General features: G+C 33.9%; 1 protein-coding gene across 1 annotated transcript in view; it reads left to right on the plus strand.

The window, feature by feature from the left end:
• Positions 1-2,111: 2,111 nt before the first annotated feature.
• LOC131034231 (SWR1 complex subunit 6) overlaps positions 2,112-18,203 on the plus strand; it is a 62,423-nt gene continuing 46,331 nt past the window's right edge. The window contains exons 1-2 of the mRNA XM_057965638.2: positions 2,112-2,598; positions 9,411-9,520. Coding sequence (XP_057821621.1) covers positions 9,416-9,520 — 105 coding nt within the window. The 5' untranslated portion in view covers positions 2,112-2,598; positions 9,411-9,415. The remainder of the gene's footprint in view (positions 2,599-9,410; positions 9,521-18,203) is intronic.

Genomic DNA, 18,203 nt, shown 5'->3' on the forward strand with positions numbered 1-18,203 from the left:
GCATTTCAAAGTCCTTCATGCGTAATCTACTCTGATTTCTGTTATGGTGATGGTTATGTAATCATGCACTTTATCCCTCTATGTAGTAGTTGTGGCCTAATTCTATAGTTTTTGACTCAAAATCATTATCCTATATTTTGTTTCACATGATCTCATCTCCTATAAACATAAGTTGCCCATTAGTGCACATTGCATCTAAGTGATGTTCACATGGATAAAGATTTAAGACTTATTCAAAGGTTCCCATCCTAATACCACTATGAATTATGAGACAATATTTCCGACAAAAAAACTACACTATTAAATCCTAATAACATCACATTTTTTAATATTAAAAAAAAATACACAATTAAATTATTATTTTCTCTATTTTCAAATATTTAAGACAATACGAAGAACACAATTAAAAACGTTCAACAACAATAATTAGAATAAACCCTGTTCGCTTTCTTATTAGGCTATATTTATTAGTAGCTTTCATCCGGAAAGTTGTCTTACAACGGAAAAAAAAAAACATTTTTAGTTCCTGCCGATAGGAGGATTGCTAATGCATTCATTGGATGCATTAGTTTTCTCAGGCTATCTAATCATATTGTAGTATTTTGAAACATTTATAGGTGTTTCTATAGTTTTATTCAAGGTACGTTTTATTATTATTTTAATAAAATTATTTATCTTCTTTCTCATTGGTCTATTCTTCAAACAGTCATGGGCAAAAATGCATTTTTATTCTTGGTTAAATCATCCAAAATATTGTTTATTTAGAACAATCCAAAATCACAATAATTTTTGGTCTTCTTTGTCAATTGAATTCCACAAAAATGCAGAGAATTTTTTTTTCCTTTCAATGAATTGTACGAAACTGTAATAAAATATACCAAAATATGAATGAGATATTATATTGTAAGATTTGTTCCTAGGACAAATGAGATTTAATTCAATGGAGGTTTAATTGTATTTTTGAAAAAATTGGTATGTCTTTAATGCATTGAACTATTTGAATAGAACAACGTATAGAAAATTGCCCATCGCATCTGTATTCTATTAACTCTAGGTCACAGTGAATGTCCAGATACGTTTCTCCATAGTTAGAGTCCAATGCATTATTGGATAGTACAAGTTGAATATTACTATTGATTTAATTAATGCAAGGGCATAAATTTTTGTGCAGCCGTTCACCATATTAATTATGGTTTGTCAAGTCGAGAATGTTCATTCATCTGCCTTTATCAGCTTCTGTGGCCTTTGTATTTGAGCACAACTGCATATTGTTCTTTTTGTCTTCTCACTTCAGAAACCATTGAGTAGCACAACTTGTTGCGTGGTTTGTGCTTGCAGATTTAGGTAATGATTTTCTTCTGAAGTTGTTCCTCTATGTATTTCTTTGATTCATATGTGCTTGATAGGGTAAAGTAATATTGTCACATTTGTAGGCTTCTTGAGGACCCTAGGTATTGAGCACAAAGATATCAGTATTTGAAGATTAAAAAAGGTATGTTTTCAAAGTACTATGAAACCATATAACATATTTGTCTATATCTTGTTCGTCGTCCACAATATATTTACCTTTTGTTTTTTGCTTTCTTTTTTTGTTGAGTTCTTCGACGTCTCCCTTGTCTGCTACAGATCTGGCCAGTTAAAGTTGTAACTTTCTACAATCTGCTTATGGTTGTGGATTTGTACTTACAAACGATGCTTCTGCACAAATATACAACAACCTTAGGATGTAATCTAATATATACATGTAGCATAAATCATCTTATGTTGATTTGTGTATTACATGTAGATCTACAAAAGTAAAGTTAATATAATAGAAAAACCAAAGTACAAGAGTAGAATAGGGATTTCCAACTCAAACTAAAGACTTTATAATAATTTCATACTCATAAGTTTACTTAATACCTTATAAACTATGTATACCTTTATACGTAGCAGCATAATCATTAATAAAATAATTTAATTTATATTTGATCTTCTCGCTTGCAAAGATCACACTCTTAGTAGTATTACAAAATAAAACAAAAATACTTGTGTGTGATAATAAAAAAAACAAACAATAAATAGGCTAGCAAATATTGTTCTCGTTAAATTTTTAAATTTGTGAAGAGTAAAATCAAATTGAAATAGGCTAGTTGTTCCAGTTTAGATTTAGTATTTGAAAAAAGAAAACTGAAAATTGCGTTCTTATTTGAAAATGAACCTGCATGAGAGGAAAATATGTAGAAGGAGCGGGTTATTGCAAAAGCTTGGTGGAGTTGTTGAATAAATCCGTTGAGCTTGTTTAAGATATGTAACATTCCTCGGCCCTTGCGTAAAAACAAATTTGAACTCGCAACCAATATTTTATTAAAACGTTGAAAAAATCTTGTCTCGACCTCAAGAATCTAGCAGCTCTAAAACCCTGATTTTTTTTTGATCTACTTTTTGCTTAGTGTTAATGGATTGAAGCAGCAGCTGCAGGGAGAGTGGTTATGGGTCATTTCATTTTGTAAAAAATTCTGCTGTAGTAGGGTTTCGTAATATTTTTTCTGCAATCTGTACCCATTTTCTCTCATCGCCATCGTCGACAGGACAACAAAATTTGTGCAAAATATTGAGGTAAGTCATTTTCCATAATTTCATGTTTTTATTGGAATCTGTGCGCTGGCGGATCATTTTTGTTGTGTTTTATTTCATTTGAAAACAATCATGTTATCTGTTAAATAAATGGCATTGGTTCTGTGGTTTTATCTAGGACTGCTTTCATATATGATATAATTGTAATACCTACTAACTTTTGAACTGTGAAATGAATTTTTCGTTTATTTGGTGGTTTTAAATTTTTGTTTATTTTTTTCTGCCTTTGTCTTGAGGATATTTTTGAGTTATTATTGAATGGATAACAACTACTACTGACGTTGTAAATGGAATGGTTGCCAGAGCTATCTTCACATAGAGTGAATAGTAGAGATTGGACCATCTTCATATGTTAAAACTTATCACATTCTTTTTCACAAACCTATTTCTTCACAGTTTTGTGCCATTACTGGCTCTTATACTTTAAAGACCAAACATCATAAGGCAAGGGATTGGTGTGACACAAAGTGACTAAAATTTTAAAAGATTGTGTTGAATAAGTGACAAAACGTTTGGTGTTTCTGATGGGTACATCCTCTTACATGGTTGGCTATATTTACTTCAACAGAAACAGGGCACTAGATTTGAGAGATCATCTTCCTGTAGACAAATAGAGCTAGCATCTTTGCTTATGCATCAATTAGGAATCATTCAACATCCTTTTAGAAGCAATTTGAGACATGATTGTGTTTGGCAGGTCTATCCTTAAAGTATGCAATGTCCCCTTTTGGAATAATGACAAATCAAAAAGTACAACTTATTTACAAGAGCATTCTTTCACTAAATTATACAATTGTAATGTCACCTTTTGGGAGGACACTAAATCTTGCCCACTATACTTGTAGAATTATTGCAGGTTATTTACTTACAGTCTGCAGTGGTAATTTGGACATTCAATTCATTGTTGTTTCCCTCTTTGAAAGCTGAATTCAGCTCTCTTGGATGAGTGCTATTACTGAATGGTTCGATCTGTATTTGATTGCTGAAGATTCTTTGATTTCTTAGGAGAATCGATGTTAAGATTCTTTGCTTTCTTAGGAGAATCGATTTTAATTGTATTGATTTCCTCCATTGATTGATAAGTTCTCTTCAATGGTTGGAATGAATTCTCCTTTACTTTATTGGTGGAAGGGTCACTACCTTTCATAAGAATTGAGTCACCCACTTTTCATTGTTGCCCTTGAGGATAATATACTATTCCCCAAATTGTTCTCATCTTTTTTTTTTAATCTCCTCCTCATGAAAAATTCTCCCCTTTATATCCCCAATGTGAGGGAGAGTCACACCTCTTTATAATGGTCACAACCTTTCACAATTACCACCCTTTGAAAGGGTCACAACCATTCATCATTGCTGCCCCGTTGAAAGAGTCACTTCCTTATCTTCTTCCCATTGATGCTTCCTTAATTCCTTTGCTCCCTTCTTTCTTCCTTCATACCCTTTTCTCCCTAAATGAAGTTCTCTTCTCTCCCTTTTATATCTCAAGTTTGAGGGAGTCACAACTTTTCATTTCATGCCTTTTGACCGTTCATTAAATTTGACTAAATTTTAATTATATTAAATTTTATTTATTATGTTTATTTAATTTATTATTATTATTATTTATTTATAAATCCTATTTTAACAAGGGGACATTACAACAATAGCAATTGAATTTAGCTGAATAATCAATTAATCATTAAACAGAATGATAATGAAGATTCCTATTTTAAACGTGCACACTATAGCTTCAACCATATTAGAAACTTGAGGGGACTATCCTCCACAATTAAGCCCAAGAATGCTGAACAAGCAACCAATTGAATGGGGACCCACAAGCAACCGACTCAATGGGTGCCCACAAGTAACCAACTCAATGGGTGCCTACTAAATGGATAGGACCCATACACTGACATCCCTATTGTGTTTCCTTACATGTTTCTGATAAGATTGCTCTATTATATCTGATGAATGATTATTAGTTCTAACTCCTTGGTGGATTTTCACGTTAATCAAATAGATAAATCAAGATTCATATAAGAGATTAAATAATAGACTTAATCATATTGCATACCAATTATTCTGCTAAATATAAATGGCTGCTTTATTTCTGAATACAATTTATATGTATAACTATGCGATCTGATCGATGAGTGATGATGTAATGAATGTTAGTTTGGTTGTAATGTCCCCTACTAGGTTTAGGCCTGTTTTAACCATAATTAATCTATTTCTATACACGTTGACTTAAAACTAACTTGAGTAGGAGACAAATCTATCTTAACATGAATAAAAATCAGTGATAACATAATCTTTTTCCTGATATTGAATTGATAATTCAATCTGATTTATAGTCTCATATTTATTTTGTTCATTTAAATTACTATTTCTATAAATATGTATATATTTATTTATTTGTGTTTCATGTATTATACTATATGTTTTACTACAGAATAATTCTTATAAAATATTATTTGTCTGATCAACCCTTATATATATATATCAAATTATATTTCCTAAAATATAAATTATTAATATTGCCATTTTCTAAAACTCTAATCCTTAGTCTTGTAGGTCCCGGAGACAACTGAGAGGGGGGGGGGTAGGTGAATCAGTTGTCGAATAAATTCAAACCAAAATCTTATTAACCAACTTAATGCTTAATACCGGTAAGACAGTTAAGTATGCCGATAAACAGTTTTAATAAAAAATTGCTATACCGGTAAGAATTAATGCATGAAACTTAAACATAAAGTCATCCACAACATATGACACCAATATTTGTACGTGGAAACCTTGTAAGGGGAAAAACCACGGTGGGAAACCTTACCCACAATCAGATGATACTATTGCAGATAGTAAGTGTACAAAGAGGGGTTTGCACATGCAGAAAGGCCAACAGCCTAGAGCTCACTGCTCAATCACAAATGGGAGTCACACTGACTACAGTTGGATGGTTAAATCCAATGAGAATGTACTGCACAAAATAGCATCTTCATATGCTGGATTCAGTACCGGTGTAATGCTGATATGCTTCTACAAAAACTTAACTTCACCTTCGAATGATGTCTTCGTGTATACCTCTGCTTGATCTCGCATAGACCTTCACACAATTCTTTTTCGCATTTCCACACTTGATCTTACAAATAAGATCTTACATTTATACATTACCCTAAGACCAATTTTAGTAGGTCGGCTCTACAAGATATTACAAAAAACATTTTACAAATAATACAATATCCGATGCAATAACCGATTGAACATATCGGCTTAATGCATTTACAACAATAATAAATCATCTCCATAGCGTGCCATGCTGATCTGGAAAAGATAAACCTGCCGGTGTAACCTTAGATAACCTGGACCTATTTGCCGGTAAAAGCAAATATGCAAATGAGAATATACCAATGATTATTACTTCAAAGTAAAGTGTCCACATGATATCTTCGACATTACCAAGTGTCTTCCATGTCATTGCAGGTACCGGTGAACATTATATCCTGTCGGTTAACCATATACCGGTAACTATTTGCCGGTTGCTGGATCTCCAAAGTAGGTGTATTTAGCAGGGGTTGACATCAATGACAAAACCATACCAAAATACCAACAATCTCCCCCTTTGGCATTGATGGCAACACAAGATGGAAAAACCATCAAAGTGCCAAAACAGAAATGCCAAGTACAAAAATCAACAATCTCCATTTCTCCCCCTGGGAGTAACATGTGTTTATACCAAACTCTCATACCAATCTCTCCTCAAAAAGATAATTCATTTTCATACATCTCTCCCTAATGTTTTTCCATATATCTCTCCCCCTTTGACATCAAATGCCAAAGTCACAAAAAGTCAAGGTCATACAAAATACTAACTAGTCTATCTAGTAGCTGTAATGGCAGACCAGATCTGACGCATGCCAGATTTGTGGATGAAGATTGAATGAATGCTGATTTGATAGAGTGATGCTTGATTGCTGAATTGTTTGTTTTCTTGATCCCAAAATGAAGTAATGATTGATGTGGTTTTGATGATTGTTTGCTTGATTTCTTGAGGGATTAATGATTGATGGATGAATGAAGGATTTGTTTTGATGGATTCATGGGTGATGATTGATAAGTGATCCTTCAATGCTTGGAATGAATTCTCCTTTATACTTTATTGGTGAAAGGGTCACCACCTTTCATAAGAATTGAGTCACTACTTTCATTGTTGCCTTTGAGAATAATAAATGATTCCATAAATTCATCTGCCTTGGATGTCCTCTCAAATAAAACCTATCTTTGAATGTGAGGGAGAGTCACACCTCTTCATCATGTCTGCCCTTTGCAATAGTCATAACCTTTCATAATTACCACCCTTCAAAAGAGTCACAACCCTTCATCATTTCTCCCCTTTGAGAGTCACAACCTTTCACTATTACCACTCTTCAAAAGAGTCACCACCCTTCATCATTTCTACCCTTGCAGAGAGTCACAACCTTTCACAATTAACATCCTTTGAAAGAATACAACTCTTCAACCCTTCATAAGAGTCGCAACCTTTCGCAGTTATCACCTTTTTGAAAGAGTACAACTCTTCAACCCTTCGTAAGAGTCACAACCTATAATAATTATCACCTTCTTGAAAGAGCACAACCCTTCATAATTTTTGCCTTTTGAAGGAGTCACTTCCTTATTCACAATAACAAGAGAAAATGGTAAAGTAATGTTAATGTATTTGTCAAAATGAGGACATGTGATAAGTTTTGGATAAAATTCCTAGAATAAACTAGAAGACCCATTGTATTACATAAAAGAATCAGTGGTTTTCAATGAAAAACAGTGACAGATTTCTTACTTTTTCTTCCATGTCATGCTATATGGGATCTTACTTCATGTAAAATTCAGAATCTTTGAAGCTGACATATATGAGTTGATTCCTAAGTAATTGACCGATTTGCATATTGAATAATGCTGGATTTGGCAGTCACAATGCAAAGGAACAGTTTATTTTTTAGTACAAAGAGTCCTAGTATATGACAATTAACTGGCCACTCAGACAGTATTCTCCATTTTTTTGCAGCTTTCATTTCATGGCCAAATTTCACAAAAGAATTATTAGTTTCATGTTGCTGCCTTTGATCAATAATAGTCTTTCTATAGATAATCGAATGTGGCAATCCAAGAAATGTCCAGAAGCATTAGTTGATGATAGTTTGGATTTATCAGCAATCGGCAATGTATTTGAAGTTGAATATAAAGGAAAATTCTTATGTTCCTAGTTATGCACTCCACCCATGCAATGGACTTGGATATTCATGAAAAAATAGGCAGTGAAGTGATTTCAAAACATGGTTTTGCTTCTTTGCTTACCTTATGCCATCTGAATTTTGATTGTAATTCTTCTATGCCTACAGAATGCACAAATATTGATTGCACGACATATCCTTCGGCATTACTCAAATTGCACACTCTACATTTAGTTAGAGAAATATTGTTAGTGTTACATGTTACTAGTTCTAGTCTTGCTAGTATCGAGTTTATGGTGCTAGAGTCTGAAACTAGGCCAACTGTTCTGTTTGGTGCTTTAGATTCTTAAGTTCTTAACTATGTACATAGTCAAACGTTGTAAACCTGTAACAGACATCTGATTTTTTTTTTCTGAATACAACTTTTCTCACAATAACCGTAAGATTTCAGTAGGCTATTGAAGTCTAGAATCAGAAAGTTTACATCTGTTTAAGTACATTCTGTCCATGAAATCATTTTTGGTGGATCTCTTCACAGTACACAATACACATGATGCAAAAAGAATTGGGATATATTTTCTTACTACAAATTGCCTAAGCATAGGCCAATTAGGTGGCCACATAGCAAGTATTGTCAATATTTTTGAGCTTTTCTCACATGGCTGAATTTCATAAAGAATTTATCAATTTGAATTTTCTGTCTTGGACTCAACAATAGTCTTTCTGTAGAAGATTATCAAAGATGGTAATTAAACAAATGTCAAGAAGCAGCAGTTTATGGTGACAATATGGCATTCTCAGAAATTCAGCAATGTGTTTGAAACTATGTTCTATGACAGTTTCTTTTGTTCAAGCTATCTCTTCTGCCCATGAGATGAACTTGGATGCTCATGGAATAATGGATATTGAAGTGGTTTTACAAAATATGTTTTTCCTTTTTGGCTTAGTGAATGCAACTGATATTTCATTTTAATCTTCTTTGTTTATGGGATGCATGAATAAATTGATTATATGGCATATACTTTGGCACTCCCAAAATGCATATTGCCCTACTTCTAGGAATGGAAATTGTGATGCATGTTAGTTATTAGCCTTGTTTGTCCCAAGCTTATGGTGTTACTAGTAAAAAACTAGGCAAAGTTTTCTGTTTGGCGTTTTAGATTCTTTAAACTTTACATTGTCAAATGTTATAATAGACAAAGCTAATTAATTTTCATGATAGCTATGATATTTCAATGACATACAAGTCTAGAAAGAAATTGTCATGTTGGCTTTAGTGCATTCAGTCTGAGATTATGGATCCCATGACCGCCATGAGATTTCAATTGCGTACTATAGAATAGAAAATTTACATCTTCTTTAGTGCATTCCACCTACGAAATCATAGATCCCACTGTTTGATGTCTTCTTGATGCATATGACTTTCATTACCTTTCAGGATGGGAGGATGCTAATGTCTTTGTGTAGTTTTTCGATCTTTTTTTTCTTTTTTTCCTTTTTGGAATTCCCATGACAACACCATATTTCCTCATTATTATTATTATTATTAGTATTTCAATGTGTATTAAATAATGGGTATGGATATTGCAGAAGCAATGGAGGACGAAGGAGGAAGTATTGCACGTCGCTCATCAACCCGTATTCGCAAAATTGCACCCAAAATGGGTGAAGCTCTTTCCAATGCTGATAACCGGACACAGGTAATTTTGATTTGTTAGTAACACATCTATCAAATACAATATCTGACATCTTATGAGTCAAACTTTGATATTGTTAGCATTGTAAAGGTGTAGTTTTACTTATGCTAGATATAGCACATGGTTGTAACTTGTAAGTAGGTTGCAGGTGGTTGTAGAGTTGTTCCTAGATCGTGGGAAGTATTGTTGAACTTTCTAGCTTATATAATAAGCAACTTAATAATTTAGCTGCTATGGCTTGTATTAATAAGCTTTTATAGTATCAGAACTAAGCCAATCATCTCCAGTATAGAGAAAAATTGCTGTATATAAGGCACAGGTTATTGCTTTGTGTTTGCTGCAGGTTTTCATGCTGTAAATTCTTTCAGCATTTTTTAACTGAACCAAGGTGCAGAGTGGGGGATCAGATTTTTCCAGCCAACTCAAGAACCTTCACAGCCTTTATAGATCTTTGCTGATGCTCCCTTGTCAGATGTCAACATTGCAGAGATGCTGGCAATTAAAAAATCTATGCCAGACATCTCAGCAGATCCAAAACTTTTGATAGCAATGGGATACATGAAGCTTTTTGAACATCTGAGAAAAGTGGCAAAGGACAGGTAGTGCGGCATCAGTGGCTGCAGCATTCACTATGGGATACTTGATGAAACGTTTGATATTTTACAACACTCAGGCAGTGGAGAAAATACATGTACGATCGTCCAGTGAATCACAGATCAAGTTATTCTGGTAATTGGAAGAGAAAAGGAGCTGCAACAATATTATCTGTAATAAAAGAAATAAACATACAACAATAGCAGAGTGCAGTGCCAAGTGGAGTGCCCAACATATACTAAGTTTTGTTTGACCATTCCATAATTTGGATATATATTTAGGGCAATGTATATGGTTTGTTTTAAATATACTATATAGTTATTTTAAAACATTATAATATTTATAATATTAGATGTTTGCCTTAAATGTATTTGGGAAGGGATTTAATTCTGTAATTTTCAAACAAAAGAGGCTTTTTGGCTGAAACTTTGCTAGTTTGTTTGTCTTTGTAGGTGGAATCACTAGTGGTGTTTGTTTTGTATAAAAAATTATCTTTGTTCATATTTAATTGTTGTAGTGGTCAATGGATCTGTTTTGGTGGAGAATGCTGTTATTCAGCATCTATTGGTACCCTAGCCATAAAATCTGGCCAGGAAAAAATGCAGCCTATGGAATCATAAGATCCTGACCATTGGTGAATACATGGATTTTGAATCTTGATCAAATCCATTTAAATAAGGAACATGGACCAGGAGATTATCCAAAAGATTATTAAAAAAGGTATAAAGAGGCATTAATGCTTCTAAATGTGTCAGTTTCAGACAGATTAGTACCAAAAGTAGGAAATGCATCTGTACCATTTGTATCATGGACAAATCTCAAAGCCAAATATCAAGTTATCTGAAACTGGGAGTGCTTTATGTTTGAAAAATCTTTTGTTTTCCATAAAGTACACAAAGGTGGATTTGTTTCTGATTTATCTTTTGCATATGAAGGACCTGAGTGATCAATTAATAGCCATTGAAAAGCCAGTAGATATTCAAGTTCTGTTTGCTTTGACGATGCACAGTTTGCCATTGTCATTTGATTCCTTTGTTGAGTCGCTGTACTTGATTGCAGAGACTCGAGCTTGATTTCAAGATGTTTTCAAAACTTATTTCATAAAAGGAACAAAGGCAAGAACAATCAGAAGAACCATCTTTAAACAGCACAAAGAGCGCATTTGTTGTATGGCTCAAAAGTAGAGGTGGTTGAAATTATGTAACCAGTTCATTAGGTTAATCTTCCAAAGGTGGTAATTCATCATTAAAATCCAAGTGTAACTGTTACTACTGTAAAGAGTTGGGATATTTTAAGAAAGATTGTTAGAAGCAACAGCAAGACCTTGCAAAGTGTCAAAAGAGGTCATGGTATGCAAATGTTATTGATGAGGATGAACAAGGAGCAAGAAGTGATTTTGTATTGTGACATCACAAAATCAGTCTACTGAGTCAACAACTTGGTACTTCAACAATAGACCATCCCAAGACTGACATCTCACTTTGTTAGAGAATGCGGGTTTGTTCAGGCTACCCTGAACAATATTGTTAGTTATACATTTAAGAATGTTTGATATACTTTTGACATGAACAAAAACTTTACTGTCTATGAAATATATTATTATAAACTTAGGTCTTTGTGTAAAGTTTCAAGGAAACAAATGTATGGTAACTGTTTTTCAAGAGAACAAAGTGATTGTTGCACAAATTGGTTGGTCGCCAAACAACAAAATCAAATGCACTAGTGTTGGTTGAAAGTACGAATGTACTCTAGCAAGAGAGGTATGGTCACCGCAGTTATCAATATTTGTCTATAATTTAGTAAGACTAATATAGTAGATGAACTTCCATTTAGGAAAGTTAGACTATGTTACTGCTTTCTTGTACCTAGGGTCTCGATCCTGTGCCTGACTGGGCCAAATTCCAGTTCAGTGATAGAAGCATCTCGGAGCAGCCATGGTATATCCTTGCTGCCTTGGTTCTTTCACTTGGTGTGGTGGGGATGCACCTTGGTTGCTCCTAGGCCCTCCCAACCACTCTTGTGCACTCTTGCGACCAATAGACTAGTTCTAAAAAAATAAAAACGTCCAAAACAGGAAGTAAAAATATTTTTTAAACATTGAAACATAAGAGAAAAAAACCCTAACAAGTGCATTAAACCCAAAACATGTCCATTACACAAACCTATTTCACACAAACTCATTCTTGTTATGCCATTTGCACATTTTAGAAGATAGCTGCTTTTGTTTAGAGAATTGTCACAAAGTGCTACTAGAATGAATATAGCTTGCACAAAGGAGATCTATTCATCGAAGATAAGTAGTTTAACAAATTCTTTTGGGTTTTTAACATTTTTTTTTCAAGTTAAAAGAAAACATATAATATTTTTTTTTGGAGAAAAACTGAGTTTCAAGATTTTTTATAATGGTTTTTGGTGTTTGTTTTGAAATTTTATTAGTTTATACATATTGAAGGGTTGCATTTTTTTATTTTTTATTTTTAATTTAAATTTTATAATTTCTTATAACAACAAATTGCAATCTTTTTGGAATGGTCACTAGTTCAAGTTCGGTGGGTCTGAATAAACAAACTAAATGGATCATGCATCTTCTCTATGGAATCATGTTAATGCTTGAACAAATTCTAGGAGGTGGGGCTTTTATTTGGAATTGTAATCAGTGTGGGGTCCAATTTAATAACATATCTAGTTAAGTGAAAACTCACTTATGTGCTATAAGTGGGTGTAGAATTAGAATATGTGAAGGATGAAATAAGAAGGGGTTACCAAAAGAAAAAAATATGACATTCATTAGAGAACAAGAAGAAGCTGATGGTATGAGTGAGAGCAAAATTAAAATCTCATCTTTTAGCAAAGAAAACATCATTGAAGCCACCTATAGATTCTCCTTCAATCATAGCCTCCCAACATTTTTTGGAGATGCTTCTATTGAAGAATACCCCTCTCCTTCACCCAAAAGAGGCCCATTGGTTAAGGCATTTCAAAATAAAACAAGAGACATTGTACATGAAGACATTGCATGTTGCATTTATGCCAATGGTCTTCATCATCATATTGGCGAGAAATGGTGGCAACAATTAGCATAACACCTTTTGGTTACACAAGTCTTGGGTATGAAAAGGTGTGTACCACCTTATTGGCAAAATTTTTTTTTTTTTTTTTTTAAAGAGACATCACTCAAACCAAGTAGGGATTTTTGGATTGAAGCAAGAGTGTCCATTATTTTTGATGAATGGAAAGATTGCGAAAATTGACCCTTCTTAAATGTTATTTCATTGTCCCCCAAAAGGTAAATGTTTTTGAAGGCGATTAATTGTGAGAGGCAAGTCAAGAATGCAAACTTTATTTCTAAAATCCTCATTGAGTCCATAGAGATAGCGGGTCTTGATAATGTTGTCCAAGTCATTATGGACAATGTGAAAAATTGCAGGGCAGCAGGTGCTTTGGTTGAGGAAAGGTATATGCACATTTCTTGGACACCATGTATTGTACACTCCCTTAACTTGGTGATGCAAGCAATTGGCATTTAGATAGAGTGGGTGAAAGCTATAAACACTAAGGGTGAGTAGATCCAAATAGTTGTGACAAACCATCATATGTCACAAGTCATCTTTAAGAATTTCTTGAATTTGGAATAATTGAAGGTACATTTATTTTATTTTAATTTTTAAATTTAATGTATGCCATATTTACATTACATTTTAATGTGTTATTAACTTACTTTTAGACAACAATATATTTTTGTGGCTTGCTTCACATCACACGATCGTTTTGTGATGATCTATGAAGGTTTGAGAGGCACTGAACACATGTTCATTAGCCAACAATGTAGTATTTGGAAGCAATCAAATTTAGAGGGGGTACAAAAGGTGAATTCATTGATCCTAGATGATGATTCGTGGGCTCATGTGGGCTGTCTTGAGTTTCATTGAGACTATCATGAGTATGATTGGGTCTGGTGATATAGATTGATCATGTTTTGGGGCAATTTATGATGAAATTGACTCCATTATAGAAAAAATGAAGGCCATAATAGCATAGAAGGAGAATGACCACAAAAGAACATTTTTCCGAAGGATGGGAAAGATCATTCATCACTGCTAGAATAAAATGAACAAATCTTCGCATCTCCTTGCATATCCATCATCCCCCAAATATTATAGCATAACGATAATTTCTTTGCTAGGGAGAACTACACCATATAGAGATAGTGAAGGTGCAATGGGGGTACAACTTGGCATTAAGAAGAATCTTCTTAGATCCAAAAGTGGTGGATAATGTTAGGAAAGCGTTTGGCAAGTTCATTTCAAGACGAGATCATAATATTTGTGCTCTTCTTGATCAATACAAGGAAGATGCTTATACATGGTGGTACCTCCATAGGTAACATCATTTGTTCCTTCGACCTTTTGCAATCAAGGCTCTAACACAATTAAACATTTTTTTATTTAACATGTGTAGACTCAAGTACTTACCAATCTTTTGCGCTTTTAATTTTTGATTATATTGACTTTATCTTTAATTTTAATAAGTCTCACGTTTTTCAATTGAACAAATTAAAGTACATCTTTATCCACTCAGTGGTGCGTAATTAGTTGGCTACAAAAAAAGTAGAAAACTTGGTCTATGTCCATTAAACTTGGTCTATGTCCATTCCAACTTGTCTCTTATTACATAACGAAGTTGACTACAAGGAAGGAGCAATGAAGAATGGAGATATAATCTTTGAGTGTATCGACTTGGATGCATCTATTATAGAGATTGCTGGAGTCAATGTAGATGATGATGGAGCTCTTTCACATGATGTACTTAGTGGGAATGGCACTCCATTTGCTTGTGGTTCAAATGATCTTGAACTGAGAAATGACTTTGATCTAGATGCTTTTGATGAAGATTGATGACCACAATACAAATTTTTGATTGTATTATCTTCAAATTTTCAAATTATAATGATTTTAATTATTGAAATGTTGAATGCAATCATTGATCAATGATGAAGTATTCTACAATAAAAAAGTCAAAACTATAATATTATATAATATATCAAATGTATTTTCAATTCCATATATTTTAAATTTTCTTTTCATATATATATTATACAACCATACCCAACTGTATTGAACCTAGGAATTTTTTTGGCCATCTTGCATATCAAAATGTCGTAGTTGTACTTCACCCCATTCTAGAACTAGCAACTTAGAAGTTAGAATCAATGTACAAGGTGTTAGATGGGAAAACAAAGTCTTCATTTTTTTGGTATTGATATGGCATGGCAAGCCAAAGGGGTTTTGGATTTGGTACATTGTCTGGAGCCAAGTATTTTTTGATACTGATAGATGACTTTACTAGAAAAATGTGGGTTTATTTTGTGAATAGCAAGTTAGATTGTTTTTCTAATTTTGTACTAGGGAAAGCTTTGGTTGAGAAACAAAAAAGCAAATAAGTTAAGACACTTTGATTTGATAATGGACGCGAGTTTGTTTTAAAGAAGTTCAACAACATTTTGCCAAAAAAGAAGGTATTTGTAAGAAATATAAAACTGTTAGACATTTTGTCATTGATGTCAAGTGGTTTTTGTCAAGCTTGTGCTATGCAAGCTAGAGGATTACTCAAAGTAATATTGGATTGAGTTTGAAGTGCATTTCCAGCTACTGTTTATTCATTAGATCTTTTCAATTTTGGTTGAGTTGCTTGACATGCTTGACCTGCTTCAGCTCCTTGCCTGCTAGCTCCAGTTGCTTGCTTGGTTGATTAAGGTGCTTGGTTGGCTGCTTGAGGTGTCTGGCTGTCAGCTTTAGCTAGTTGTGTGTCTACTTGTCAACATAACAGCTTCTAAGTCAGAATTGTTGCCATGTCACTGTTTGTGTTTATGTGGACCAATTTAATATACTTTCATCCTATGTATTCTCTATGGTTTCTACAAGGCATCAGATTTTGACTGGTTTGTGGATGTGGATATTATTTGAACAATATGTGATGCTTTACCAAGTTTAGCGTTGTTTTCTAACAAGCGGCTATTTTCAGTTCGTGGTCCTCACAAATAAAGATGTTGCCAGAATGGAACGTGCGCTGGTGGTGCAGAGAATCAATCCTTAATTTTTTATTGATGCTGAGTGGAGTTCGTGGGGAATCCAAATTAATTTCAAGATCGTTTTGGACGGTTGATGAATACGGGTTTACTTTTTTTTTTGGGAGCTGCTTATGTTTATTGGGGTGCATGCTTTTGACATGCCTGCAGAAATTTCGATTATCTTTATTATATTCTGCTGAGTGGATTTCCATATCAGGTTTGGCAGGGCTGCCTCACATCGTGCTTCTCTATATGGGGATGTGTTAATTAAAAGAATCGTGGTTAAAAAGTGGTGTTGGCACCGTCGTTTTTTTTTATGGAGTGTGAAGTGCTACAGAGCTTTTAAAAAATTAAAGGTAATATTTGCAATTTGAAACGCACAGCCGTGAACCTAAAAAAGTGCCATTATTGAACATGTTTCAGACCTCTAATATGAAACATTTTCATTTGTAAAGGATGGTGTTGAGAAAGTTTTGAAAATGAGATAGAGTCGAAAAGATTTCCTCTCAGCAACGGATATTAAATTTGATATACATTTTGATTACTTTTTGGATTGTGTGAAGGTCGAATTCATAACACACAGTAAGTTTCTCTTTGTGCATGTATATGGAAGATGGGTGTCGTGGATTTTCAGAGGTGTGTGTTGTTTTTCTGATATATATCTTTTGAGTTGGGCTATATAAAATATACATATGATTGCTATTGTGAGTGGACTGTGTGGTATGTGTTAAAAACTGTTGTGGTGTGGAATATAGCTGCCTATGGCCTCACGTTTTAAGGGTGTGAATTTAGCGATTGGCTGGGAGTTTTTGTTTTGAGGTTGTGAAAGGAAATCGTGTTGTCTCCTTTGACTGTAGCTGTGCACGAGTTTATGAGTCGCGGTATATTCAGTTTGGAGAAGTGCATATACAGGTTGGAGAAGTGCGTGCTGTGCTATCGTGGTTGGTGAACATAGAATCTCCGCTTTGTTCAGATTACAGCTTACAAAAGTGCATTGTTAATATTGCTCTGCAGAGCATTTAGGACATCTGAATGTGTTTTATATTTAGGAATTTTATGCATTGTTTGCCTGGGATAGAAGGATTGCTTGTATTCAGAAAAGCAATATTGAATCTTGTTTTTGAACACAATTAGGAGCTAGTGTTTCAGCAGAGAGGAGAGTTGGTGCTATTTGAGGGCTCTGCAGAGCATTTAGGACATCTGAATGTGTTTTATATTTAGGAATTTTATGCATTGTTTGCCTGGGATAGAAGGATTGCTTGTATTCAGAAAAGCAATATTGAATCTTGTTTTTTGAACACAATCAGGAGCTAGTGTTTCAGCAGAGAGGAGAGTTGGTGCCTCATTTGGTGGAATGGGTACTTCTTTAGTGCAGTTTCTATGTGAGTTGGTGCTCACTGCTATTGAGCTGGGTTGGTGCTCACTTTTGGTATTTAGAGTTGGTGCTCTTTAATAAAAGATTTTTGGTGCTGTGGTTTTTTACTCGAAAGGGTTTTCCATGAGAAATCTTGGTGTTCGTGTTTTTATGATTATTTTCTTTATGCTTTATAGGATTTTAGTATTTTAGGCTTTCATAGTTTTGGAAATTTTGAAATATTGATTCACCCTCCCCTCTCAGTATTTCCTGTGTGCCTCTCAACAACAACATACACACCATAGCAAAATGGGGATGTGGAAAGGAGGAAAAGGACAATTATGGTGATGGCAAGATGCATGGTGCACAATTAATGTGCCATACTAGTACATGATAGAAGCTATGAATACAACAATCTACATCCATAAGAGGAATCCTTGTAAAGATTTGGAAAATTTGATTGTCGAGGAATCATGGTCAAACAAAAAACCTTTTCTAAGTGATTTTTAGGTTTTTAGTTGTATTACTTTTGCCCTTTTTATTAGAGAAAATAGAAGTGATTTAAATGCAAAAAGTAAAATATACATGCTTATTGGCTATATCAAGCAATGTAAAGCATACTAACTATATGTCTCTTCAAACAAAATTGTGGTTAATAGAGATGGAGATGA

Source organism: Cryptomeria japonica, chromosome 3 (genome assembly GCF_030272615.1).
Source record: "Cryptomeria japonica chromosome 3, Sugi_1.0, whole genome shotgun sequence".
Lineage (NCBI taxonomy): Eukaryota > Viridiplantae > Streptophyta > Pinopsida > Cupressales > Cupressaceae > Cryptomeria > Cryptomeria japonica.